The sequence below is a fragment of the Psammomys obesus genome, unplaced genomic scaffold, assembly GCF_907164565.1.
Source record: "Psammomys obesus unplaced genomic scaffold, mPsaObe1.curated_primary_1811, whole genome shotgun sequence".
In the NCBI taxonomy this organism is placed as follows: Eukaryota; Metazoa; Chordata; class Mammalia; order Rodentia; family Muridae; genus Psammomys; species Psammomys obesus.
The window spans coordinates 7,942,605-7,967,852 of record NW_026586550.1 but is presented as its reverse complement, the minus strand read 5'-3'; the positions used below and the strand labels follow the sequence as shown (position 1 = coordinate 7,967,852).

Here is a 25,248-nt window from a genome sequence, read left to right as displayed (position 1 = left end):
AAAGAAAGAAAGAAAGAAAGAAAGAAAGAAAGAAAGAAAGAAAGAAAACAACCTAAAGAAAACTGAGCAAATTCTGAAGAATTATCTGCAGCACAGCAGCACTCATTAACATCTGTCAACCTGTGAACACTGCAGTTCTGTATCTGTTCTAATTGTGCAAGTTTGTTCATGTGAACTGGTAGTAAAAACATGAATATGTAATGGAAAAACCAGAAGAGGTGTCTAAAACTTTATGTTAGTGAAAGCAGACATTTTTATCTGAAGTTTCTTTTGTGCAAAGATAATTCATGTATATTATTCATTATGCTCTAAGCATTAAAGCTAAAAAACACAGAACTACAATCTTCCCTTTAAAGAGACTACAGTGTCCCAACTCAGTCCTGTGAGTTTATATTCCCTAGGGACATAAATGCCACTAAAATGTTATTTGTAGATTCTGGGAGAGGGAGGCAGGCTTGCACACAGAGCTGTATGTTGCTTAGTCTTGATGGTGGAAAGATTATTGATACGTGTGGACTTTGTTCTGAAGCAGTGGCTTTATTTACAGAAAAGAAATGATAGAGTAAGAACAGTGTTCTAGAAGAAAAACCCAGCCAAAGTGTGTAGGGTAACAATCAAAGAAGACGGCCCTACCAAGCAGGGATAATGCTGTTGGCACAGTTCCATTATTAAAGACAGAAAGAAAAATAGGGTGGTCCCCCATGTTGAATTCCAAAACCATAAATTCAGGGATTGACAGTAGTGCCTTGCCCTTGTGACCAGACCATGATTGAGAGACCTATAAATTGTGGAGTCCAAAGCATGAGCGACAAGCTGTTAACAACATGGAGGCAGAAAATCCCTCCCATAGAGAAGAAGCTTAAAGTAAAGTAGTCAGGGCATAGCAGAGTAGACTAGCCATCCAACTTTGGTACTCTCTGTTGTCTGCTTGTCTGTCTATCATCTGTCTATCCACCTCATCTTTCTCTACATATATATGTGTCTGTGTATAGTTATATAAATGTATAATCACATCTGTATTTATATTCTAATGTTCTTCTACACATTACTTCAAAATATAAGAAGTCAAGAAGATTCTTAATTAAACATTTAATTAACCATGTTCCAGGACACCATTATATTCAATATGACATCTAAAGATGAATGAGATAAGATCTAACTCCACAAAGGTTATACTTTCTAGGGAAACACCAATATACCTAAAACATTATTGCAGACTCTGGAATAGGAACTCAGCCATGTATACACCTTTAATCAAGAGTGGCCTCCTGCTGTCTTCTTCTACACACTTCACAAAGCCCTAGCATGATCCAACTCAGCTCACAAGCCCAGGAATACAATTTTCTACACAGGGTGCTGTTGTTCTCCTTGCTACTCTTTATTCTACTGCTCTCAATCCCACCCACCTTTTAAAAAACAGAAGGATAATCCCTACAAGGATAAGCCCTACATCCCCAGGAAGTTCCCCCACACTAATGAAAGGAGATTGGCTTAAACAGGAAAGCTCCTAAGAGCACAGAATGAGATTAGGCACTAAGATAGCAGACTCAATTAATGTTAAGAAAAGACTGTGGCTCTCTCAGCAGGCTTTCATGTAATGGAGGTGACTCACAGTCTGTCCTTTGGATTGACAGAAACCTTAACTAAACTATGATGCTTGCAAATCTTGCTCTGTTGACGCCTCTTAGGCTCGAAGAGAAGCGAACATGTAAGAAAGAAGCTGCTATACACTCAGTGGTGCTCACTGAAATGTGCCAGGAGACATGCCTTCATAGAACATCGTTACTCATAGGTGAGGAGGAAATATCCTTGCTCTGACACTGGGTTTTGAGGAGGATAAGAATCTGGTTCCATGAAAAAGCCCAATGAAGTCAAGTGATGGGCCAATGAGATAAGCTCAGTGACTAAGCATCAGACCATGAGGTCACAAGAGTCCAAGACTATTGAGGGAGAAAAGCAAATCTCAGCAGTTAATTTTTCTCTGCACTAGGCCAGCAGTACCAGGATCCTGCAGTTACCTGAGGTTTCTTCACCTTAATGATCCAGGTGGGTGGGACAATAACAGCAGCATGAGCCCCCAGGGAGCAGGGTTCCTCAATATGATGCAGCATGAAGCAGGTCACCTTATTGTGAAACTGAAGAGAAAAATAGGCTAATAAGCAATTCTGAGTAAAACGTAATTCACAGCAAGAAGGGAGAAGTGTGAGCACACACACACACTTGCACAGAATCACACACGCACACACAAGCATACATCAAGAACACAGGCATCTCATCAGCATTCAAGCAGCCCAGGAGTTTAGAGACTGGAGTGATTCTATTCAATGCAGTGTACACATAACAGTTGTTAACAGGAGCCTAGCAGGATGAAGCCTGCGAAGGCATTCTAACTGTTTAATGGACTATTTACTTACAGATCCTGAGTATTGAAGGCTCTACCAATCTAACTATGCACAAAAACCATAGAAAGGAAAATGAAGACATTTGGGAAGGCAATGCCCACCATCTCCTGCTTTTTTGTTTCTACCATAGTTGTAAATCCTCCCCAGTAATTGTTCCAGTTTAGGGAGCCAGGAATAATCAAGAGGTCTCTTCTAGAAAGCTGTTAATCTCAGTGGTTACAAAACACAAAAAGATTGCTTCTACTGGGCTTATCTAGAGTTCTTAAAAATACAGTGGCTCTGTTATACTCGATGGACCTGAGCAGCTTGTTCATTACAGGAAGGAAGGAAGCATAAACTATTAACAGTCACCACAATGCCCCAGTGTGACTGAGGGGCTTAACTCACCACTCTGTTGTGAGGCTGGCTCTGTGACCTCACTCTAATCACATTTCAATCACCTTTTGGCTGTGAGGTGATAGTCATGTGTGAGAATATTTCATTTCTAATAAACACAAAATTAGCTTATGCAATAATTAAAGGACTTAAGTTCTAATCATGGGGACTTTTATTTAAATTAGATCGAACTTGAATTGTACTTATTGTGACCAATGCACAATTCACCATTTCAACTGGAGCTATTTAAGAGTGAAAGAGACCACTGATAATAACAATGTTGGGGAAAACAGACATCAATTAGAGCTGTCTGAGGAAAACTGGCAAACATAGCCATTCTAATTTTATTCTATGCTATCACAAGGATTTTCTTTTTATTTCTACATATTGTCAAGATCTCCTGTGACCCAGTAGCTAATTTATATCAATTAAGGATAAAATACTAATGAAATAATTAATAATTCAACATGCCATCCATTATTTGGAATCTGCAATCAAATTAAACAAGAGGAATGCCACACCACAAAAATATTTGAATACTTCCTTTCAAAATGATTGGTTTTTTTAAGCAAATCAAATTAAACCCCAATGCATGCCCATTGCATTTCTGCAATGTCAAAGGCTTCCAACATTGCCTAAGCAACTCTTTTAACTTGTACTTGTGTCATCTACAAGCTATAGACTAAGAGATACAGTCAAGACTGCAAATCTTTAAATGTTGGAGCAGAGACATACATAGGAAACCCAGCTCCATAGCCCAAGATTTTCTTCCTGCATCATAAAAAGGTCAATTATTTGACAGCAAATTCCCTGGAAGAAATTAGTTGTACTGTTAAAATATATCAAGACTGTAATCTGTGTGAATATATTTTGCATATAAGACCTTGAAAAGTCAACTTCCATACTTCCCGGGATATTAAAATTATGTGAAATTGGCCAAAGCTCTACCTCAATGGTCAAGTGAAAAGCCACTCTTTGTTGTGACTCAGTTAGATCACAGATTAATGAAGAGAATATGGGTGCTTATTTTAAAAGTGTTCCAAATTAGCTGACATCTCAACAAGATATCTCACTCCAGGGTCATAGGAACAGCAGTCTATCAAAACACCTGCTGTGATGCTGTCTGAACTTTCCGGACCAGTGAGCCCATACCTAATAACTGGAGGCTCTTGACAAATGAAGACCTGGGGAAATTATGCTAGTGAGCCTATTACGTTGGATCTTATAGACACACTATAATGCAAAGAGTTTGACCCACAAAAATGTTAACTGCAGTTCTTTCAAACTAAATCTATTCCAGCTCTGTTGCTGGTTTGGGGAGTTGATTCTGCTGTGTGTAGACCTGTGAACCTTTAATCTAGCTAACAGAAAACAGACTTTCTTTTTAGGTCTTCTTTATAATAAATGGGTGATATATTTCTATCTACACAGACACTCAGAAAAGTAGATGGAATGCTGATATGCTAATGCAGGCATATAATCCTAGCATTCAGGTGGCTTAGGCAGGAGGATCACAAACAAAAGGATAGGATATTCTACAAAGCAAGACTCTATCTTAAAAAAACAAAGAATAGATAGACTTGAGAGACTAGAGGAAGGGTTAACAAACTGTTTCTGTAAAGGCCTACTTGTGTTGAAATACTCAAGTCATCATTGAAATATTAACAAAGTTACAGATAATTCATAAATAACTGGGTATGCTGCAATTATTATATATAAAAAGTGGTAGCCATATTTAGCCCTGATGCTATAGTTTGCCAACTGTGTTAGAGTGAGATAAAAAGCAGGTGTAGAGGCAAGCAAATAAGAAAGTGCAGGGTCTATTTTGGATAGAGGGGTCAAGTGCTTTTAAGAATAGATAAGATGGAAGATTTAAAACAAAAAGAGTAAACGGGACATTATCATGAGATCTTAATGAATAGACACAGTCAAATGTAAGGAAGGGCGATATTTTAGTGGGCACATGGATAGCTACAAAAAAAAATCTAAACCTAAAAAGAACACAAGAGATATTCATTCTTCACAGCCCCCATAACAAAGCCACCCACATGAAGACCAGGAGAACGAATATGCCTGGACTCCTGTGTTACAGACTTCACTCGAGGCTTCCCATGTTGAATTTGGTATGATGAGGACTCCTTAGCAGTCTAGTGGACAGGGAAGACATGTGGGTGCTCAACGGAAAGGAGCACTAGATTCCAGTCCCAGGGTGAATCAGGAAGGGTTTCTGAGTTATACAAAAAAGTAAATTTTTTCTCTGTTTTTTTCCCCTACTTATATTTACTTTTCTATAATTTTATTCTCTTTCTTCTTCTAAGACTGCTATCTGAGAAATTTGAATTGAGTTAGAGTAGTATCCCACATATAGCGAGAAACCCAAGCACTGAAGCCACCAGTTCTGGTCACATGTGAGCCCGTGCTGCTTATTTCAGCCTTACTTACCGCCTGCTTGCACCAAGAGCAGCTGATGGCCACAATCTCTTTACTGTGGAAGGAGAACTTTTGCTGGAAGCCCTGAGACAGTAGGACAAGAGACAGAGAGTTTAAACCTCCTTCATCATAGCCCACGTTTGCCCTCCTGAGGTTCACTGAAATGAAAGAGGCCAGAATTGTCATCCATTGCAATAGTAACCATTACTGCAAGTGCCACACAGCCTTATCCTCTCCACTTTCTGCCAGGCAGTGATTTTGATTTCTGAGCCATCTGGAGCATGAGACAAAGGAGGCAGTGGTGTCTCCCATACAACAAGCTTTTCTAAGCCATCCGTACTAAAACAAGAGATTTTCCTTAAGAAAGGAAGTGTCTCATAGCTATACATAGATATGCACATAAAATAAATGTGTGCTCACAAATACCGTAAACCACATATTATAAACTATTTATATTTTAGTTTAAAAAGTCATTGTTTCACCTGGTCACATACTATAGAGACTATCTGAGAACTTGAGAAAACAGAAATTAAATATCAAAGATTTCAGGGTCTGGGAAAAGTCCAAGCTTAGAGTAATAAATTCAAAGACTTCCACCCTCTCCTTGGGATGTCTGTTCTCAAAACAGTCAGCTTTTCAGTTTCGTTCTTACCCAGCAAGCAGTAACAAAGAGTCAACTGCCAAAGAGTCTCCTTAGAGCAGTGGTTCTCACCCTTCCTAATTCTGTAACCTTCTAATACAGTTCCTCATGTTGTGGTGACCCCCCAACCACAAAATTATTTTCATTGCTACCTCATAATTGTAATTATGAATCATCATGTAATAGATAATATTCAGGACCCACAGGTTGAGAACCACTGCCTTAGATGAACCAGCAAACTGGCTCTTCCATCAAGAAAGGAAATCCTTCATAAGGAGAACACAATAATTCTCAAAAGAATCTTTTCTCAAATTCATCCATTTCACGTTTTCTGTGTAGCTTCCATGTCAAGTCTAAAAGACTCAGTCTTGCAGCAAACTTCCTGATCTTCTGGCTCTTACACTTGTTCTACAACCTCTTCCAAAATGTTCTCTGAGCCTTAAGTGTAGGGGTTGTAATTCAGATGTATCACTTGGGGCTGGACACCCCAGAGTGAATTGTTCTCTGCATTCTGACTAGTTGTGGCTTTCTGTGGTGGTCTACATCTGTGGTGAAAAAAAAGTGTCTTTGGTAGAGATGAGAGCTACCTTAACTCTGTATACAAAAGGAAGTATTTAGAATACAGTTAGAAATCATCACGGTTTAGGAAAGTGGCAGTGCTAGGCTTTCCTGTGAGACCTCTGACCGCACTAGTCCCAGGTAATTGGTTAGGTTTCCAGCACCAGGCATGATTTCCTTCCTCTTTAGTTGGTCTTAGGTCCAATGCAGGCAGCTGTTGGATTTCGGCAGCTGTTGGTTACCACCGAGATGTAAGTGCCACTATTCCACCTTTATGAATATGTTTCTGTGCTGACCATTGTTGTGATTGGGTAGGACTATTAAATGATTTTCTCCTTAAGCAACTTAATTAGCACCTTATGGTATTACAAAAGCTAATCCTCAAGGAGGAAGTTTTAAGTCAGATTGAGCTCAATTTCTGTCTAAAGTACTCAATGTCTTCAGCAATCGGAACTTACCTTCTACTTCTGGGAATAAATAAGGACAATAGATATAGCCTATATTGGCAGTCTTTCAGATCTCCATGACCAACAACTCTAAAGGAGACTTCTCATGCCTGATGCTCTATGGCTCTTGGGTGTGACATTATCACCCTAAGTGACATAATTTCATTTAAACTGTGTGTGTACACATGGACTTATATGTATTATATGTAAATTTTGATAAATAAAAAATAACAATTCCTTATGGCTTTTTCAGGCATGATTAGTGGAATTGTGTTATTATTCCTTACTCCCTCCCTCTCCTATATTGGCCTCCACAAAAAAGCCCCTCCCACCAAGGTAATAAAAAAGGGAGAAAAGAAGAAACTGCAAATATGACTTCTTAACTTGGATTTGTAAGACTCTCTTGGCTTTGTAATGATTTCTACATAACAATCAACAACAGTGATAATGTTTTTGCTCACTGTTCAGGGAAGAGTTAACTACCCTTAGAGCGGCTCCTATCCTTACGAAAAGTGCTTACAAAATTGGCTCAGGACTAGAATCTGGCATCTGACCCTTTAGGAGACTTTGTTCATTTCCCAGAACAATTTGAATGGCTCCTGGCTAATACTGTTCATGCTGAACTCTGCTTCCCTTCTGAGCATCTAGTATTTTGTTGTGTGTTATGCAAAAGATACTTAGACAAACAAGCTTCACTGAAGTCCCGGGGCAGAGAGTCTTGATGAGACAGGTAAATAATTTCATATGTGTTTCACAGCTGGGGGAACTTAGCATATTATATAGGACTCCAAGGGGGAGCTGGCAGTATCTGGTTTCTTCCAGACTTCCCTCTGTTTCCTTTTTTGCTGACCTTGCTTTGTATCTTTGTGTTATAATAAACCATAGTCAGGAGCTCTATATGCTGCCTTCTGCGAGCTCCCTTGTAAAGCAAAGCACCTCTGGTGATCTTCAGGACCCTGAAACAGCCTCTTGAGCTATGACTTGAAGAACCTCCTCCTGTCAACAGCAGTGGCTTTCCCCCAAGACAATATTGATTCTCTGTCACACGTGAATTGAAATATTGGACATCCATATACCCACAGCAATCACCATTCTACCTCCAGTGATAAAGTATCAAAACCCTGACAGGAATATTACGGAAAGAACACAAAATCTAATGGGCTACAGGATGAGGTGTACAAAGCTTTTCAAAAGCATCACACTCAGTATGTCCCAAAGAGGCCAAAATGGCTTTGCGTTGGAGACACTTGGAAAGTTCATTCAAGTTACTTTTGAGGGAGCAATAAAAGAAACAGATGGTGCATTTCTTCAGAGCTAGAGCAACAATTTTTGACACTGTCTGATGATAGTAACAAGTGTGTAGGAGAAAGTATAATAGAGCTAGGATGGGACAGAGCACAGGAGTTTCTCAGGCCCTGGACCCCACACCCATCATTTGGTGTGACCCATGCTGATGTGCTCCTGTTTTGACTTGTCTCTGTACCAACAGCTCCTCCCTCCTTCTTTACTGTCACAAGGTAAGCTGGTGTTCTTTCACCATGTACCTCCTGATCAAAGTCTTCAATGACACCTTTTTTTTTTTTTTAAAGAACAAACCATTCATTCAGGCATTTAGCATCTCCTATAATCCTTCCAATTAACTTTAGGTTGTTCCGTGTGTCTGTGTGCATGTGTATCTGTGTCTGTGTGCACATTTGTATGTGTGTGAGCACACGCATGTGTGAGCGCACATGTACATGGGTGCATGTGCGTCTGGAGGCCACAAGTTAACCGTAGGTGTCCTCCTCAGTCGTTCTCTACTTTATTTTCTGTGGCAGGGTCTCCCACTCAGCCTGGCACTTGCTGACTCAGCTAGTGGAGCTAGCCATCTTGGCCTAGGGATCACGGCTCTCTGCCTCCCCAGGGCTGGGATTACAAGCAGTCAGTCAAACTCACCCAGCTTTTATGTGGATGCTGGAGCTCCAAATTCTTCTACTCACAGTTGCATGGCAAGCACTTTATCCACTTTGCCATCTTCCCTTTCCCAGATCAAGATTTTGACATTAATATTCCACTCTTAGTGTAAACATGTCTACAAACTTAGATCGGTCTAATTCTATTCATGTCATGCCTTGTTCTTTTAAATTTACAACTCTGGGCCCATCCTCCTTCTTTATTCTCAACCAACCACCTAGAAAGCTGTCATCATTCTATATGCTGTATCTACATTTCAAATCCATGATAAAAAAAAAGTCCTCCCAGAAAAAAAAAAAAAAAGTCCTCCCAGGTCACTTCACTTTGCATGAATCTCTCCATTGGCTATGGGCTATGTCATCTGGATCTTACTCTTGCCATTGTTTAGTTGTCTTGAATTACTGGTGGTTTGATATGCTTGTCCCTCTGCAGTGAAACTGTAAGGTCCTGAAGTAGGCCACTCTGTAGTTCTTGGAAATTTAGAATAGTTCTTTAAATATGGGCACAGTGTACCCATTTTGTTATTAACCGAATGAGAAAGTTGCTGTTAGCACGTCTTAACTCAGCTATGAACATTGCGTTCTCCAAGCTTTAAACATCTTACTCAAAGTTATCTGAAACTATGCTTCCTCTCAGTAGCCTCACCCAAGGGGAAGACCAGCCCCTAGAGACAGTGCAAACATGCTGGATTTCTAAATTTCATCATAAGTGCTCAATAATGCAATGTTGTTTGTCAGATAGAAAAAGGTAAAATGTGTGGCATGATAGCACCTGGGACCTCACTGAGAGTTCTACTAAGCATTATGACCCAGGTTCCAGCTCCTCTGTTCATACAAATCAAATGGTTGTAGAAGAAGAGGGATGAAAAAGCTGAAAACAGTTCTTGGATCTTCTTATTGCTTAATTTGATTTTAGGCAATTCATAGACTTCTAACTGCTCTTTGAACACAAATTGCGAACAATTCAAAATCTCCTCCAATGGTGATAAGCATCAAATGACACAATCTATTGATTGTGACACAATCTATTGTTATAATACTACATATACACATATATGGGGATATCTGTGTATACACATGAAAGAATACTTTTACTGCTAAACCCTATCAGTGGGGCCCCCCTCTACCTCTTTTCCAAGAAAGCCTTCTCCTTTCTAAGGTCAGACTGGGTCCTACTCTATTCACTAATACAACTTGAGGGCATCCAGTTGCACCCCCCATTGTATTGCATACTAGCCTTGCAGCTTCACGAAGAAAACAGAGACACTCTACTGTGGTGCCGACAGCCACAGATACCCAAAACCAACAAGGCTAGTCACAACTAGGGCACCGAACATAATGGTTATATAGAACGCTGATGGGTCCCTAGGAAATGAGCTTCCTGGTAAACAGCTTGGTACTTTATTTTGGACGCTATTCTAGCACAGTCACAGAGACCATGGCTTCAGGGCTGTTATCTAATTCATAGACATAAACAGAACTAGTTCACAGCCTTTGTGGACCACATTCCCACATACTACCTGCTATGGGGAGTTTTAGCCAGCCTCTTAAGCATAATAAAAAAGAGCCAGATCCTTAATTCTGGTCCAGATCTGCTTTTATAGCATGTACAGATTCTCTGACTGAATTTCAAATGACTCTGTGGTTTCTTGGAGGAAAATAAGGACATGAGCCCAGATGCTTTGGATCCAACTGACTCCAGATTTAAAAATATCAACAAAATGACTTTGTTGGTTCTTCTGAGATTTTTTTTTTCAATCAAACTGAGCCTTTGAAAAAAAGTTTAAATAAGATTCATTCTTGGTGACTTTAAATGTTGTGCTCTCTCTCTTCTACCATCTATGGAATGTAAGAAATGACACTCAGTTGTACAGCCTTGGCTGAAACTACAGAAGGGGCCTTACATAAATTGGGTTGAATTTATTTTATTAATTTTGCATTTAACTGAGGTTTGAGGTAGGAGAATCTCTTGGCTTGAGGCCAGTTTCTTAGGTATTCTACATGCCTCCAAAACTTTAAACAGCAACAAAGTCAGTCTCTTCCAGTATCCACCAATATGCCCAAAGCTCATAAAGTGGTAAAAAGTCCAAAGCCAAGGTAATTTGAAAATAAGACTCACTTGATTTGTCCCATTCATAATTGTTTTTGAAAAGAGAACTTCAAGTAGTTTTATCCAAATATTTCCCAAGTCTTGAAATATATATACAAGTAAACATACATTCATTCATTTTAAACCTGTATCTCTGAAATACTCATAGTAGGGAGGTGCAAAGCTCACAATGCCTAGCAACACAAGGCTGAAATCTTACACTGCGGTTGCATACTTCTCTTTTAACCGTGTCTCAAAGGGTAGAAACACCAAGTGTTTCGGGACTCAATGATGGAAAAAGAAACCTTTCCATTTTAAGTAAGACTTAGCTTGAGTTCTTTCAACAGAACCTCCTCTCACCAGCTGAATCTGTTTATTAACATAGGCCTTCAAGTGACTGAGGTGCAGACTCAAAATAACCTTACAAACAGAAGAAAACAAAACAAAAAAACATGGCATTTGTGTTAGCCCATTGTCCATGACCTTTTAGAATAAGCTCATCTGAAGAGGACGCTTTGATCCTTACTTAGCAAAGGTACCAAGAACCTAATTTCAAAAATAATTGAAATTTCCTCTTTAACAAAGTATTTAGTCTAGTTTTCTAGTGTTATGTGTACTCTGGCCAGGCATTGTGAACCCTTGGAAATGAGGCCAGGATGATAATACGTCTTTTCCTTACTTGGGCAGCAGAGTGTAAAAACTGTTAGTAACAGTCTGCTTTTTGCAAGACTAAAGTTTATTTATTCATAGTGGGTTCAATTTACCTGGACTTTCTTCATTTCTTACAATGATGCCTGTCTTAAGCAAAAATTGGTGCAAATATTTAAGATTTTAAAAGTAGAAATGTGTGTGTTCACCTGAACAGATCAGGAGAAACAGCACCCTTCAAAAATGGATCAGACTGAGTAGTGTCTTCCTAAATCCTATGACTGTTTCAATATAGTTGATTTTAGGTCACTTTGTAAGAATGTAAGAATATTTTTTTTATTCCAAGTTCTTTAACTGTGGCACTAATTAAACCATGGCTCTGCACATTTTTGGTTGACCTTACAGTCCATAAAAAACTTGCTGATTGACAGTTATTCTTTCTCAGTAGCATATCAAGTTGTTCCTTTCCAGTATCACTGGTAATTAACATATACTAATCAGAACTGGTCAACGAGATGATCATTTCTGCTTTTTTTTTTTTTTCATTCATTTGTCTGAAGATCCTTGCTACAAACTGAAGATCATAAATTGACTCTCCTGGAGTTTGGGAAGCAACAAACAAATAAAAAAACAACCCAGGGGGTTCTCAGTACAACTTAATATCCCTCCTCGGGGTATTACTATCTATATGGAGGAACACTTGATCCCAGGTGCTGTTTCGCATGCCTGTGACATCACAGAAGTACACAGCTTAGCCCAGGACCTTGAGGCTTGGGCAGAAACCTAAGAATCGCTACCAGCTTATATTTAAATTTATGTATGGATGCATCTATCTAGCTATGATACTTGTCTTTTGTGGTCATCCTAATTTGAGGACCAAAAGTGTGTGTGTATATGTGTGTGAGTGAGTGTCTGTATATAACACATGTATATGTGTGGGTGTACTAAGCTGTGCTCTCCTTTATCGCTCTCTGCCTTTCTTTCCTTGAGTCGGGATTTCTCACTGAACCAGAAGCACACTGTGTTTTGTTGTGGTTCCTCCTACCCTGCTATGAGTCCACACTCAGCTCATGCACCCTCATGTTTGTGCAGCAAGCTCTCTTAACCAGGACGCCTCTCCCCAGTCCCTGGCACTAGCTGCAGATAATGAGTACTCTGTCAATAATGACCAAGCTGTATAAGACCTTAAATGCTGAGTTTTCCGTATCCCAGGAGGTTTAAGTGAAAGCATTTTCCTATCAATGCAACTGACTACAATTATGATAATGTTCTTCCAATGGAAACTTATTTCTACCTTTGATTGACCCATAATTGACATGTTTACCAGTGAAAACATCATTTTACCCTGATAATGTTTAGAAAAAGAAATAAAAAATAAAAAAGCTTGAGTTCCAAGACAGAAAGAGGTTGGTTAAAATAGTTTAAAATTTAAGCTGTAGAGTAGAAGTGATGTTAACATAGTTATCAACAAAAAAATCAGGACAGCTTGACCAGAGCCATGCAACCGATAATCATGCCAACTTTATGCTGTACAAAAAAAAAATATATCATTTATTTTTGTGTGAACCTTAACCATACACACACACACACACACACACACATACATAGCAAGACAATTGAGAAAGGGACTTTTAATATTCTCTAAAATTAGTTAGACCCTGTTCCTCCTTTCTTCACAGTTGTGTTGAGGGTAATAGAGGTGAGTAACGCCTTTGGGAGAAAAGAAGCCTGATATCTTGACATAATTCTGACTTTGTTTTGGGGTTGTACTGTAATCTTCTAAGAGGCATCTAAAGATATCTTAAAGGCTATATGTACCTCAAAAGGCCTGCTACATAATCCCTAATAAGCAGGAGTCGCAGAGTAGGAAAACCTGAGACTGGAGGGTGCAGGATAAAGAGTGGCCAGACTCAAATGTTTAGAGAGCTTCTCCGGTTGGGAACATTCTTCTATAACATAAGGCGTTTGTTTTGTTATGTTAGTTTTGTTAGTTATAACATAACCTTAGTTATATGACACACATTAGACATAATTGTGAAACCAATAATAGATGAATTATCAGGAACCACAGACGACATTCTAACACTAACACTAGAATGAGAATCTGAACAAAGAGGCGATCCATCTATGTGCGGTAGAGGTGGCTGAATTGCAGCAACAGAGGCAGAAGCAATTGAAAGCTCACAGGAACTACCAGGTAGAGAGTTGTATTGGGTACAGCAGGAAAACACAGTTGACCATAGGACACAACATTGATCAAAGCTATAATATTTGTGTTGTTAAGAAAGTCGTCATCATGTCAAGAGTCTTAGTCCTGATGGAAAGAAATGCCTCACAGAGTGGACAGTCTGATAGGACTCAGATTTACAGAATTGAAAATCCATAGGGATATGGCAGCACTCAGCCATCAAAGCACAATGCTTTCCTGGCCGTGGACTGATGCTGCAAGTATTCATAGCCAGTTAGTATGCCCAATATGTACAGAAGCTACTTCTGATAAAAGAGATATTGTACAATCAATAGAATCAAAAGAAAGCGTGGATAAAGGATCATAAAGACAGGGAGTGGGCAGATGGTCCAATAAAGAGTCACAGTCTTTTGTTCTGTCCCTTGTCAATTGTCAAAGATGGAACCCATGGATTAAAGGAGCAGGCAGGATCCCTGGGCCACAGCAAGGTCCATGGTAATATTTCACTGTCTCTAATTAAGAGGACTTGTGGCCATAATGTAGGTAGTTAAAAACTGAGGAGACAGAAGTATTCAAATAATTTGAAGAAAATTGGTAAGTGTTCAAGTTAACACATCTGTTCTGATGTGAGGCAATAAAATTATTCTCTAGTAAAAACAGCAAGGGACCGGCGTTTGGTTTGTTGTTGTTTTAAAGATGCAAGATTCTGAGTTCAATCTCAAGCAAAGAGAAAGAGCGAAAGGAGAGAACAAAAGGAAAGGAAGAAAATGAAGGGAAGGGGAAGAAGAGAAGGGAAGGATGGCAGGAGGAAAAAGAAAAGGAAGGAAAAAGAACAAAGGGGAGATAGGAGTGGTGAATGGAGAAGAAGAGAGGATGAAAAAGGAAGTCTAAGACTAAGGCTGACTTGTGCGATGGTTGTGCCTGTGTCTTTAATTACATGATAAAAAGGGCACACCTGACAACTGGCAGCTCTCAACGCTGTTTGCTCGCCCCCTTCTAGAAGGACTAGCATAGCAACAATGCCCAAGTGAACCTCATGAAACCCTTCCAGCCATACACAAATCAAGAACTATGAATTCTCAAAAGTACTGGTGTTACATAACTTCCCATAATTAACTGAGTTATGATATCAGTGTCGTTTACTTATTTTCCTCTACGGGTGTAGGTGCATTTGTGTGAGATTGGTGTGTGTGTGTAGGCAGAAGTGTGCACCCCTACACATTTCCACTCCAGTCACCAGTTCAGGCACTACAAAACACAAGGTTCTACTGAAGAAAAATGCTGAAGTAGCATGAATTGAACCAGCACACTGTGATTACAGCGACTATGTTCAGGATTGCTCAGCATTTAGGCTACTGATTTTTTGGCTAAATTTTTTTCCAGCCTTCTATGAAAGGAAACTTTAAAAAACTATTTGCATTCATGTGTAGGGTTAGCGATATACTTTTTTTCTAAGCTGGTAAATCCCTTGGATGTCTTCCAAGTGCAGTGACAAGCACGGAAACAAAGAATACTTTGCCTATCACTTGTTCTGTCATAACAGCAACATCAAGTTAAAGTGAATGAATGGGAAATGTCAGGCACATTGAAGGTGTTAGAGAAGGAGAGAAGGCAGGCAGGCAAGGCCTACAAACAATCACAGATGCTCATGTTAGGAAAGCTGATGAGGTTCAGGGATCCAAGGCATGCTAAAATATTCCTCTCCAATACAAAGAGCAAATTATTGCATTTCAACAATCTCGACAACTTCTTTGGTTTGTAGAGACAGTGTATTCCACACTCAAGAACACTGACTGTCACAATTCCTTGGTGAATGATATTAAATATTTCGAGCTTACAGAAGGATCCAAAACAGGAAAGAGCTTTGCCATAGGACCTTCCTGCAATAACAGCAGCCCTGCAACTCCACATATTTAGAGGAATGGGGGGGGGGGGGATGACCCTTATGACACAAGAAAAATTACAACACGGATTCTAGGATTCCAAATAAGTGTGTACCCTCTGCAGGAAAGGACTGCACACCTTGCAAATGCAGCGAGGGTTGTGTTGTGCGCTGGTGCAGGAATACCTGCCATGAGTAGCCAGGTGTCATGAGCTGGGTTCTGTCCCAGAGGCTGTAGTAATTGGAACCACGTGAGCTCTGGTATGAGCAGGATCCAGAATGCAACAGGGGCATGTCTCAGAAGCCCGTCATCTCCGTACAGAATCAGCTCTTTCACTGCATTCACATTCACAGAGGGACTGTTCTGTCCTTATGGAAGAAGAGGAAGCATCTGAGACTGGAGCATAGATGGGTCAACTTCGTATGTAAGTTCAGGACAAAAGTGGACTCTTACAGCACAAGGTCTGCTTAAAGTCCTCCAGAGCCACAAGTAAGAACTCTTTACCGTGGGCATAAATTCAGGTGAAACAACTGACTGTGTTCATTGTATAAAAAGGTAGTGGCCTGGCATTCAAACATATTTTGGCTTACAGTGATATTGAATGGCTCAGCTAATTCATCAGGAGCATAGAAAAACAAACAAACAAACCAAAAAAACAAGAGTTCTGGAGAAGAATACTGTGGGTAAACAGATGAGAGTAAAAACCATGAAGATCATTGGTTTCTTTGTGTTAATAGCCAACAGAGAGAACTCACTTTGTAAGAACTAAAAATACAGATATAATTCTTAGTGCCACAGTCTGCTGTTGCCAGCACCATTTGGTTCTGTGTAGATCACATGCTGTAGCAGTGAGAGATGCCATATTTAGATCCAACAATGTGGGCTCTGCTCACCAAAACTGAGCTACCTACTGTCACTGCTGAATGTCACCTGCCAGTGAGCGACACCAACTCTGAGCACCTAATGTGGCATCATCTCTCAAACAGAATAACCAGTTACCTAGTAGAAAAATGATGACCCTGAAGCCTTTGCTAGAAAACACAGCAACTCACCTTGACTGGAATCTACACACCTACCTGTCTGGCATTCCTGTGCCGACCCTGCGCCACTACAGAGAAAATATTCATGGAGACTGAAGTGCAGGAGTGAGAACAAGAATGAGATATAGTGCTCTTGTCGTGTGACATCCCACCCAGAAGCTCCTCAGCTGTCAAAGATGCAGTGGTCTTCCGAAGGTAAAATATCAGAGGCTGGAGCTCTCAGAAGACATTCTACGAGCACCACGCTCACAAAGCCCACGGCCACTTCCCGGGGCTGTGCTTCCATGATGAAACACACGCTTGCAGAAACTAAGAACTAACTCCCACTGTCCCACCTGGGTAATTCGTCATTCTCACATTCATGTCTCTAGGTTCTAAGAATCTGAGGTCACATGCAGAATATCTCCATCACGGGATGTAAATAGAAGATCTCAAACCTTGAATTATCATTGCCACTAATCATTCAGGGTTTTTGTGTCAAGAGACCAGCAGGCACAGAAAGGAGCCGCTACACTGTTGAAGCCTCATTATTGGGGAAACATAGCTGTTATTTGACAGTGGAGACCAAAAGATTACACTTGGTACCTGGGATCCTTTGTGACTCTGAACATCTTTCATGATAAGCAGAACATTACAGAAGGCAACACCTGGGGTCAAACTGCCCAAGGGAAGCGGCCCTGTTCTCCAGACCCATACAAGACAAGGCTGTTTATACCAGAATGGCAAGTTGAGAGTGAGGCAAATCTACAATGACCCCTTCATCAGCACTGGGCTAGTCCATATCAAAATGGAGTGCTGCTGCACCGTAATCGTCTCTAGCCAGCAAAAACGGATGCATAATTGGGAAAGATAGACCTACATCCTGGACTTTTACCAAAGGAATTAACCAGTCTTTCCTGGCCAATATCCTAGCCCACTTGGACATACATTTAGACTTACATAACTTGTTTAAATAAATTCAGGTTGTTTGGGGGTAGTTCTACCCTACAGGAGTAAAAGCTCCACTTCTAAGTTGAACCTGGACTCCTCTTCTCAGCTAGCTACTCAGTGTGCATTTCTATGCCTGGATTGGAAAATGAAGCAATGGCTTTATTGCTATAGAGACTGGTTTAAAATACATAAGGAAAGTTCCCCTTAATAAGATAATTTAACTCATATGTGATTTCTTATCATATTTCATCATACTTTTTCTTTTTCAGTACTGAGATAGAACCTGAGACTTCAAGTATGCTAAACAAGCCCTCTTTCATTGAATTTCAGCACATGTTGCTTTATTTTTACATTTTATACCTTTTTATTTTATGTGTAAGAGTATTTGCCTGTATGCATGCATGTACAGCACTTTTGTGTCTGGTGTCCACAGGGGTAGATGAGGACACCTCATCCTTGGGAACCTGAGTTACAGGTTGTTGTGAGCTGCCATGCAGATGCTGGGAACTGAACCTGTGTCCTCTGCAAGAGCAGTCAGTGCTCTTAACTGTTGAGCCTTCTCTCATATTGCTCAACTTTTAAATTGAAGGGGGCTTTTTATGACATCACTGTCTAAAGTGCCTGATGTGCCTAAGCTCTACATCAAGGCAGGATGAGACGTATGCTTTCCCTCAGAAGGTGAATCAAGAAAAGCGACCTGCAAAGGTGATGAGCATCAAAGACCATCCACAGATGGGGTCTTCCAAAAGCAGACACTCCCAGCCTGGTGATCCAGGGGGTGGTTTCAGGATGTCGGTGGAATGTGCACAGTCCAGCTGGTAAAGGTCAGCTTGGTGGTATCAGAACTTTCATGCTCTGGGCAGCCTTGTCCAGTCACTGGCTGCTCCTACGCTACAGTCCCCTTTTCTCTCACCCAGGCCATCTCCTTTCTACCTTCCTTCCTCTCCTGGTAAAGCAGTGCTTACATGTTTGGGATTTAAAAACAAAAACAAAACAAAACACCCCCTTCTCCTCTAATTCTCTTTTTTTCCTTCTTTCTTTCTATAATTTTGTTTTGTTTTGTTTTGTTTGTTTATTTGGGACAGGATTTTCCTGTGTAGCCTTGGCTGTCCTGGACTTGCTTTGTAGCCCAGGCTGGCCTAGAACTCACATCGATCTGTCTGCCTCTGCCTTTCAGAGAACTAGGATTACAAGAGTGTGCCACCATGCCCGGCCTCTAATTCTCTTCTATCCTTTCTTTTCCTTTGTCTCTTCAGTTCTTATTTCTGTGGATGTCTAGGTGTGTTTCCCATTGCTGTAGCAAACTAGCTGACAAAAGCAACTTGAGGAAGGAAGGGTTATGCGGGCTCACAGAGACAGGCTGTCAAGGCAGAGGGGGCTGGATGGCAGGAGCATCAGGCAGTGGGTATGTATGCTTTATCAACTTAAAAAGCAAAGAAGCTGTATATTTCCTCCTCCCTGATATTACATTTTTATTGTTATTTGGATATAGTTTGTGATAGACTTTTCATTTTCAAAAGGAAACTAGCTCTTGTCAGTTAACATCTGAGTCTCATAGTTATGTATATTGAACACCAGGAAGGCTTTTTTTCTCATAATATGCTTGTGCCTTTTAATGACAGAAAAAATGCAAATATTTCAAAAGTTCTTGATTAACTTTTCATAGTTTGCGTCTCAATTACTATACTTGAAGTGGTTATTTTATAACAATCTTTTTCCTTGTGAGTAGTGTATCATATTATATTTTGGTACTCATGGAATGGCAGTGCATGTACAGAGTGTGTGGAGATCAGGGTAGTGAAAGGTTAGAAATCAAAATTGAAGATTATTACCAGGTTTATGCCTAGAGTCAGATTCTGGGGAACAAAAAAGAAAAAGGCAAAAGGGGGATATGATGTATACCCATCAAAGGAAAGCAGTGAAGGGAGGACATTTGTCTTAGGATTATCTGCCTTGGGATCAAAAGAGCCACAGCATGAGAGATACTGACATTGGCTGGGACATCATGAAGTGTCCCCATTCAGGCTATGCCCTGCATTTTATGACTTTTCTACATTTGGTGACTTGAGTTCACATACACCAACAGCGCCAGGAGCAACGACCAGAAAAGAATGTGAGAGTGGATCACTACTAAAGAAAGAACAAAGTGTTCTGGGATAATCATGGTACCTCATGGCTGTACCTATGAGGAAGCTGACAGGCCAAAGACAGAGAAAGAGGAACAATCACAAAAATGGCTCTTCAGTTTGAAACCAAAGGATATATCCACCTAAGGACTTTAGCGAAACCTTGAGCATCTGTCTCTTTATTTTTAATGCCTTTGTGATGCAAATAAAATGAAAAAGGCTGAAGATTTTAAATATAAAACTTGATGAACTTAGAGATAAGCATATACCTGTAAAACTAGATCTACAAACTGTGCCAATAACATATTCATTGCTTCCAAAAGTTTTCTCCCACCTGCTTCATTTTCAGAAATAAGAAAGCTTACATAAAGGCCGGGGGTGCAGCTCAGTGGTACAATGGTTGTCTAGCAGTCCCAAAGCCCTAGGTTGAATTTCTATCACCCCAAAAAGCAAGAAAGCAAGTAAGTAAGCATGCAGGTAGGCAGTCAGGCAAGGAAGGAAAGAAGAAAGGAAGGAATTTTAAAAAGGTGGGAGAGAAAGTGGAAGGAAAGAAAGGGGGAAGGGAGGAAAAAAGCTAGCTTACATAAGATCTACCCTCTTAGCAAAATGTCATGTGTCCAACACAGCACTGTTGACTATTGGGACCATGCTAGGCAGTAGATCTCTAGGAGTTACTCATTTTGCATGGCTGAAACATGTAAAATGACTGTGCCCTTTGACTACTACCTCCAATTCCTTCCTCCTTACATGAACACAATGTCATTCACTAATTGAAATAAGCCAGATGTCAAAGAAGGACAGCATGAAACCATCTCTACACTACATAAAGAGCAAAGTGGTGACTGTCACCATTCCTCTCCTGCTCCCTCAGCTACAGACAGGGGAAAAGCCAGGCCTCTAGCAGTTCTCTTGGCAGAGTACCGCAGAGAGCTTAGACAGATTTTGTGCCCCTATTCAATTGGCCAGTCTACACTGCCTCCATGATCTTCCTATGGTTAGTGGGAAAAGCTACTTCTGTTACATCAGGACAAATATGCAAGCAGGCAGACAACAAAATCTGCCTCACCAGCGCACATAGACTTACCAGGGCGCTTCCATTCCTCATCCCAAACCTAGCAGAGTATAAAGAAAGTTGGCTCTGCACACACATTTTCACATCACTATAGAATGGGTCTTTTGTTTCTTTAATGAAACATCCCCCAATGCTCCAGGTGAGTATCCGCCACTATTTCTCAACCCTATAACCTCTTTCATTATTATATCTCAAGCATACCCCCACATCAAGTTTTTAATTACCTTCTCATTTACCTATTACAAATGCTATTTGTATACTTTAAGTGAGAATTTTACATACTACTACTCATATTCATCTGAAGTTAGTTTTTAACAGTATCCACTCCAATCAGAGTAGTTTTCACATTTTCCTGTACTCAACGTTCCAAAATGCATCCATGTTGAATGTACATGTTTTATGAACAAATAATTCATACTTATGTGTCCTGTTTAGTTAGGAAACTGAAAAGCATCAGAACTCCAGACCCATATTTCATTAAGCATCGTGGTATGAAACACTGCTTGAAGATTTGCTGTCTGGGGCCTGTCAGCTCGGTGGTTAAGATCACTTGTTCTAACAGCAGATCCAGGCTCGGTTCCCAGCACCCACATGAGGGCTAACAGCTGTCTGTAACTCCAGTTCCAGAGAAGCTGACACTCTCTTCTGGCCTCTGTGGGGGGGTACTGCATGTTTGTGGTGCACAGACATACATGCAGGCAAAGCACCTATACACACAAAGAGAAATACTATTTGCAGCTGGGGACAGTGGCACATACCTGTAATTCCAGCACTCGGGAAGGCAGAGGCAGGTGGATCTCTGTGAGTCTGAGGCCAGCCTGCTCTGCAAATCGAGTCCAGGACAGCCAAGGCCACACAGAGAAACCCTGTCATTAAAAAAAAAATCAAAAACAAAAAAAATGCAAATTTTATTAAAGTACGCTTAATGTTTTAAAAATATTAAATATCTAAAAAATGACTTGTGAGTTTTAAAAAGTAGCTGTTTTTACAATGTTTTTAAGAATAGCATTGTTTTGCAATATTTTTATGTTCCTGAACAAAGACATAAAAGATGTTTTCAAACTGTGATTAACAAACATGTCTCTACAATTACAATAACTGTGTAGGTTTAAATGTCTGGTCTTCTAAAGGAATGAAGAGTACAGTCAACCATAATCATTAATATACTTTTTCTCCACATTTTGACATTTAAAAGAACTCATTGCTGCATGCTTTTCGGCTGAATGAATACAGTGGCTATGGTGAAGAGGAGTTAGTTACAGGCAGACTTAGCATGTATTCTGGTTGGCCTAACCATAGGCCTACATCCCATAATACAAAGTTGGCCTGTAAAGACTGGTCTTGGATTCTATTTTTGCATTGGTTTGGGCCATTATTGACCGGAAGCAAATAAAGATGTGTATGTTCCTAGCAGGAAGGGAATCTCATAGTGACCTTCATAGTCCCATCTCTTCATCCCCTATCAGAAATCATTTTTGTGATCCTCATCGTGTCTTGAAGTTTCCCCAACACACGTTATTCACTCATTTTAAATATTCTTATTTATCAAACCCTCATCACATCGAATGACTTGAGTATGAGAGTCTCATCTCTTTTCTGACTCAATTCTGCCTCTTTCATAACCCAGAGCTATGAATGACAATGTAAAACTGTGTATAATGGTTATAAACTTGGTTGGCTGGGAATCGGCTCATGTTAAAGACCTATGTGATTGCGTCAGGGACTCCCTCATGAGACAGTCACTAATATCCATACATACACAGTCAATTGCACATTCCAGGTTCAAGAGAACGTGAAGGCAAAATATTTATTTTCTTATTGAATTAACAAGCAGAAGTTGAAACCACTAATAACCCACTAACACGCCTTTGAAATCCTCAAAGTTTACAAACCACCAGAAAACACATGCAAAATTATACACACATACAAAAGTTGTCCTGAATGACTTAAGTGTTTATTTTCTAATCCTATCCCAATGAGTAAGTTACAGAATAATAAACACACTCTCCTCCTCTGCTGTCTTGAGTGCTCTCTCTCCCTCCCTCCCTGTGTGTGTATGCACACACACACATGCTTGCATGCTCGCTCACCTGTGTGTGAGGGAGAGGATGAGTCAGGTTTAGAACCTAAGAAAGTGTAAGAATTGGCAAGCATACTAATAGACGTTACATAAAGCACCTGGGCTTTAAGTGATTTTTCAGTCCTATCCTCTATAAATGGAAACAGAGTCATTAGCTTGCCTCCAGTCCAGGGTAGAGGCTGGTATCCAGAGCAGGGCTATTTATTACCCAGCAAGGAGACACGTATCTAAAAGCATCCATCTCAAAACTGCTTGAGTCTAAGAATTTATAGGCAACAGGAATATAAACAGATGAACACAATAGCACTCTTTTATGGGAACATTGTGTGATGAGCCAAGATGTGTCAGCTGATACCCCTGGTGCTTAGGAAGCTGTGAGCACTTGTGGCTGCTGCCTAATAGCACTGGCCAGGGAAGGAGGCAAGGCCACAGCAGCACAGGGCACAGAGAGTCCAGTACTTCCCTTTTAGTTGACTAGGCCACCATAAAAGAGGGCTACAGATAGGGGAGGTTCCCCTCTCCTTCCTTCTGATCTTAGTCTATCAGATCTCATCAGGAGTGGCTGCACGGACCTCTCCTATCAGTGGACTTGGGAAGGGATATGCGTGAAGAAGGGGGAGGGAGGGTGGGATTAGGAGGGGAGGAGGGAGGGGCTTATGGGGGGATACAAAGTGAATAAAGTGTAATTAATAAAAGCAGTACTGTTAGGCCACAGAGGAGGACTTTGCAGCCAGTCCTGAAAATACCTGACAAAACGTAGTCATATGAAAGGGGAGGAGGTCCTCCCCTATCAGTGGACTTGGAAAGGGGCAGGGAGGAGATGAGGGAGGGAGGGTGGGACTGGGGAGGGAATGAGGGATACAGCTGGGATACAGAATTAACAAAATGTAACTAATGAGAAAAATAAAACTTAAAAAATATTTTTTTAAAAAAAGCAAATAAACATCCTCTAAGAAAGAAAAAAAAGGGGGGGGGAGGTGGCTACAAAGAACATGCAATATGGCTCCAGGGAATATTCCTCACAAAAGACAATGTGTTTCTGGGTTCTCATTTAATGAAATTCCTCCAACTCTACCATGACCCAAACCAGTGAGTTTGGTCTACAGGATCTAGTTAGAGTTAGAGTTCTACAGGATGGTGTTTTTTCCAAAGAAAGAAATTTATTCACGTAACGCATCACCATAGTCACACCCTCGACTCCAAAACTAGCTACTCTGAGTATCAGTCTCTCCTTCCACATCCTCTCCTCTTTCTCCCCACCCCCATTTCTTCCCCATTATAGACAGCCTACAGTCTCTGAAGTAAAACACCATAAGCCCTAAGTCCACACCACAGAAGACAAAGTACAGGGACCCAATGCAGGGCACTCATGTAAGACCAGGGAGCTAACCTTCTTCTCCAGACTAAAGATGCAATTTTCTTCCCACTTCCTCCTTTCTCACCCCTTTCCACTCCACTGTCCACCTTGAACCCACTCTGCCCACCCTCTCCCCAGACTGCAACCTGACTGAAAGCCACAGCGCTGAACAGAACAAATGACACTAGTTATAATGGAGGCCATGCCCTACCGCTTTCCAGAAAAGAGCTCTGTAACCAATGGCTACGGCATATTTTCTTCCCAGAGAGAGGGCGAAACAGAAAAATCAATGTAAATTTCCCATGTGAGTCCATACCCTGCCCCAGACTGCCAGTATGCCTGTATTATTTAAAAAAAAAAAAAAAAAAATGCCAATCAACTCAGCCTGATGCTTAACCCAAAGGAGTAATGTGAATAAGAAAAAACAAAACAAAACAAAGAAGCAAACAAAAACGCAATCAATTGATGAGGAATATTTTCCCCAAAACTATACCACTCTCTGCAAAAGCATCACTCCCATCAGCTGGTGCTCATCTGCTTCTTGTTGATAGCATTCAGTAGAGTCCATGTTGTGTGCTATACTTTCATTGTCCCAGAAGACAGAGGCATCTGCAGAGTCAATCTTTATACACTAGAAAAAGCTGAATCTCAAATAAACCAAGTCAGCACCATGGAGAATGTATGACATTTTATGGCACCTAGTCACACTGCCTGTCACCCTTGACCACCTCACTCTTGAAAGTGTCACTGAATCCCAGGGGGCATAAAGACCCACCATTGAAGAAAACATCATTTTATCAGAAACCAAACAGTGTCTTGAAGAAGCACCATGTTTCTAGATTCTAAGCATGTGCTATGCTAGACAGTTCTGCACAGAATTATGTATCGTGATATACATGCCCACACTTGTGTATCAGCTCAACCACCTTCTTTTTTATTTTTTATTTTAATATTGCTGATCAAATGAATAGGATGGTCTGGTAACTTTCATGAAGGACAACTAGCAAAGTCAGAAAACTTCCATTTTTAAAA

General features: G+C 40.5%; 1 protein-coding gene across 3 annotated transcripts in view; it reads right to left on the bottom strand.

Annotated features, from left to right (window-relative positions):
- Positions 1-25,248, bottom strand: part of Dgki (diacylglycerol kinase iota) — a 466,379-nt gene that overhangs the window by 220,888 nt on the left and 220,243 nt on the right. For all 3 annotated transcript variants that reach the window (XM_055602146.1, XM_055602148.1, XM_055602147.1), the window contains exons 7-8: positions 5,220-5,291; positions 2,019-2,135 (exon numbers count right to left, since the gene is read on the bottom strand). In XM_055602146.1, coding sequence (XP_055458121.1) covers positions 2,019-2,135; positions 5,220-5,291 — 189 coding nt within the window. The remainder of the gene's footprint in view (positions 1-2,018; positions 2,136-5,219; positions 5,292-25,248) is intronic.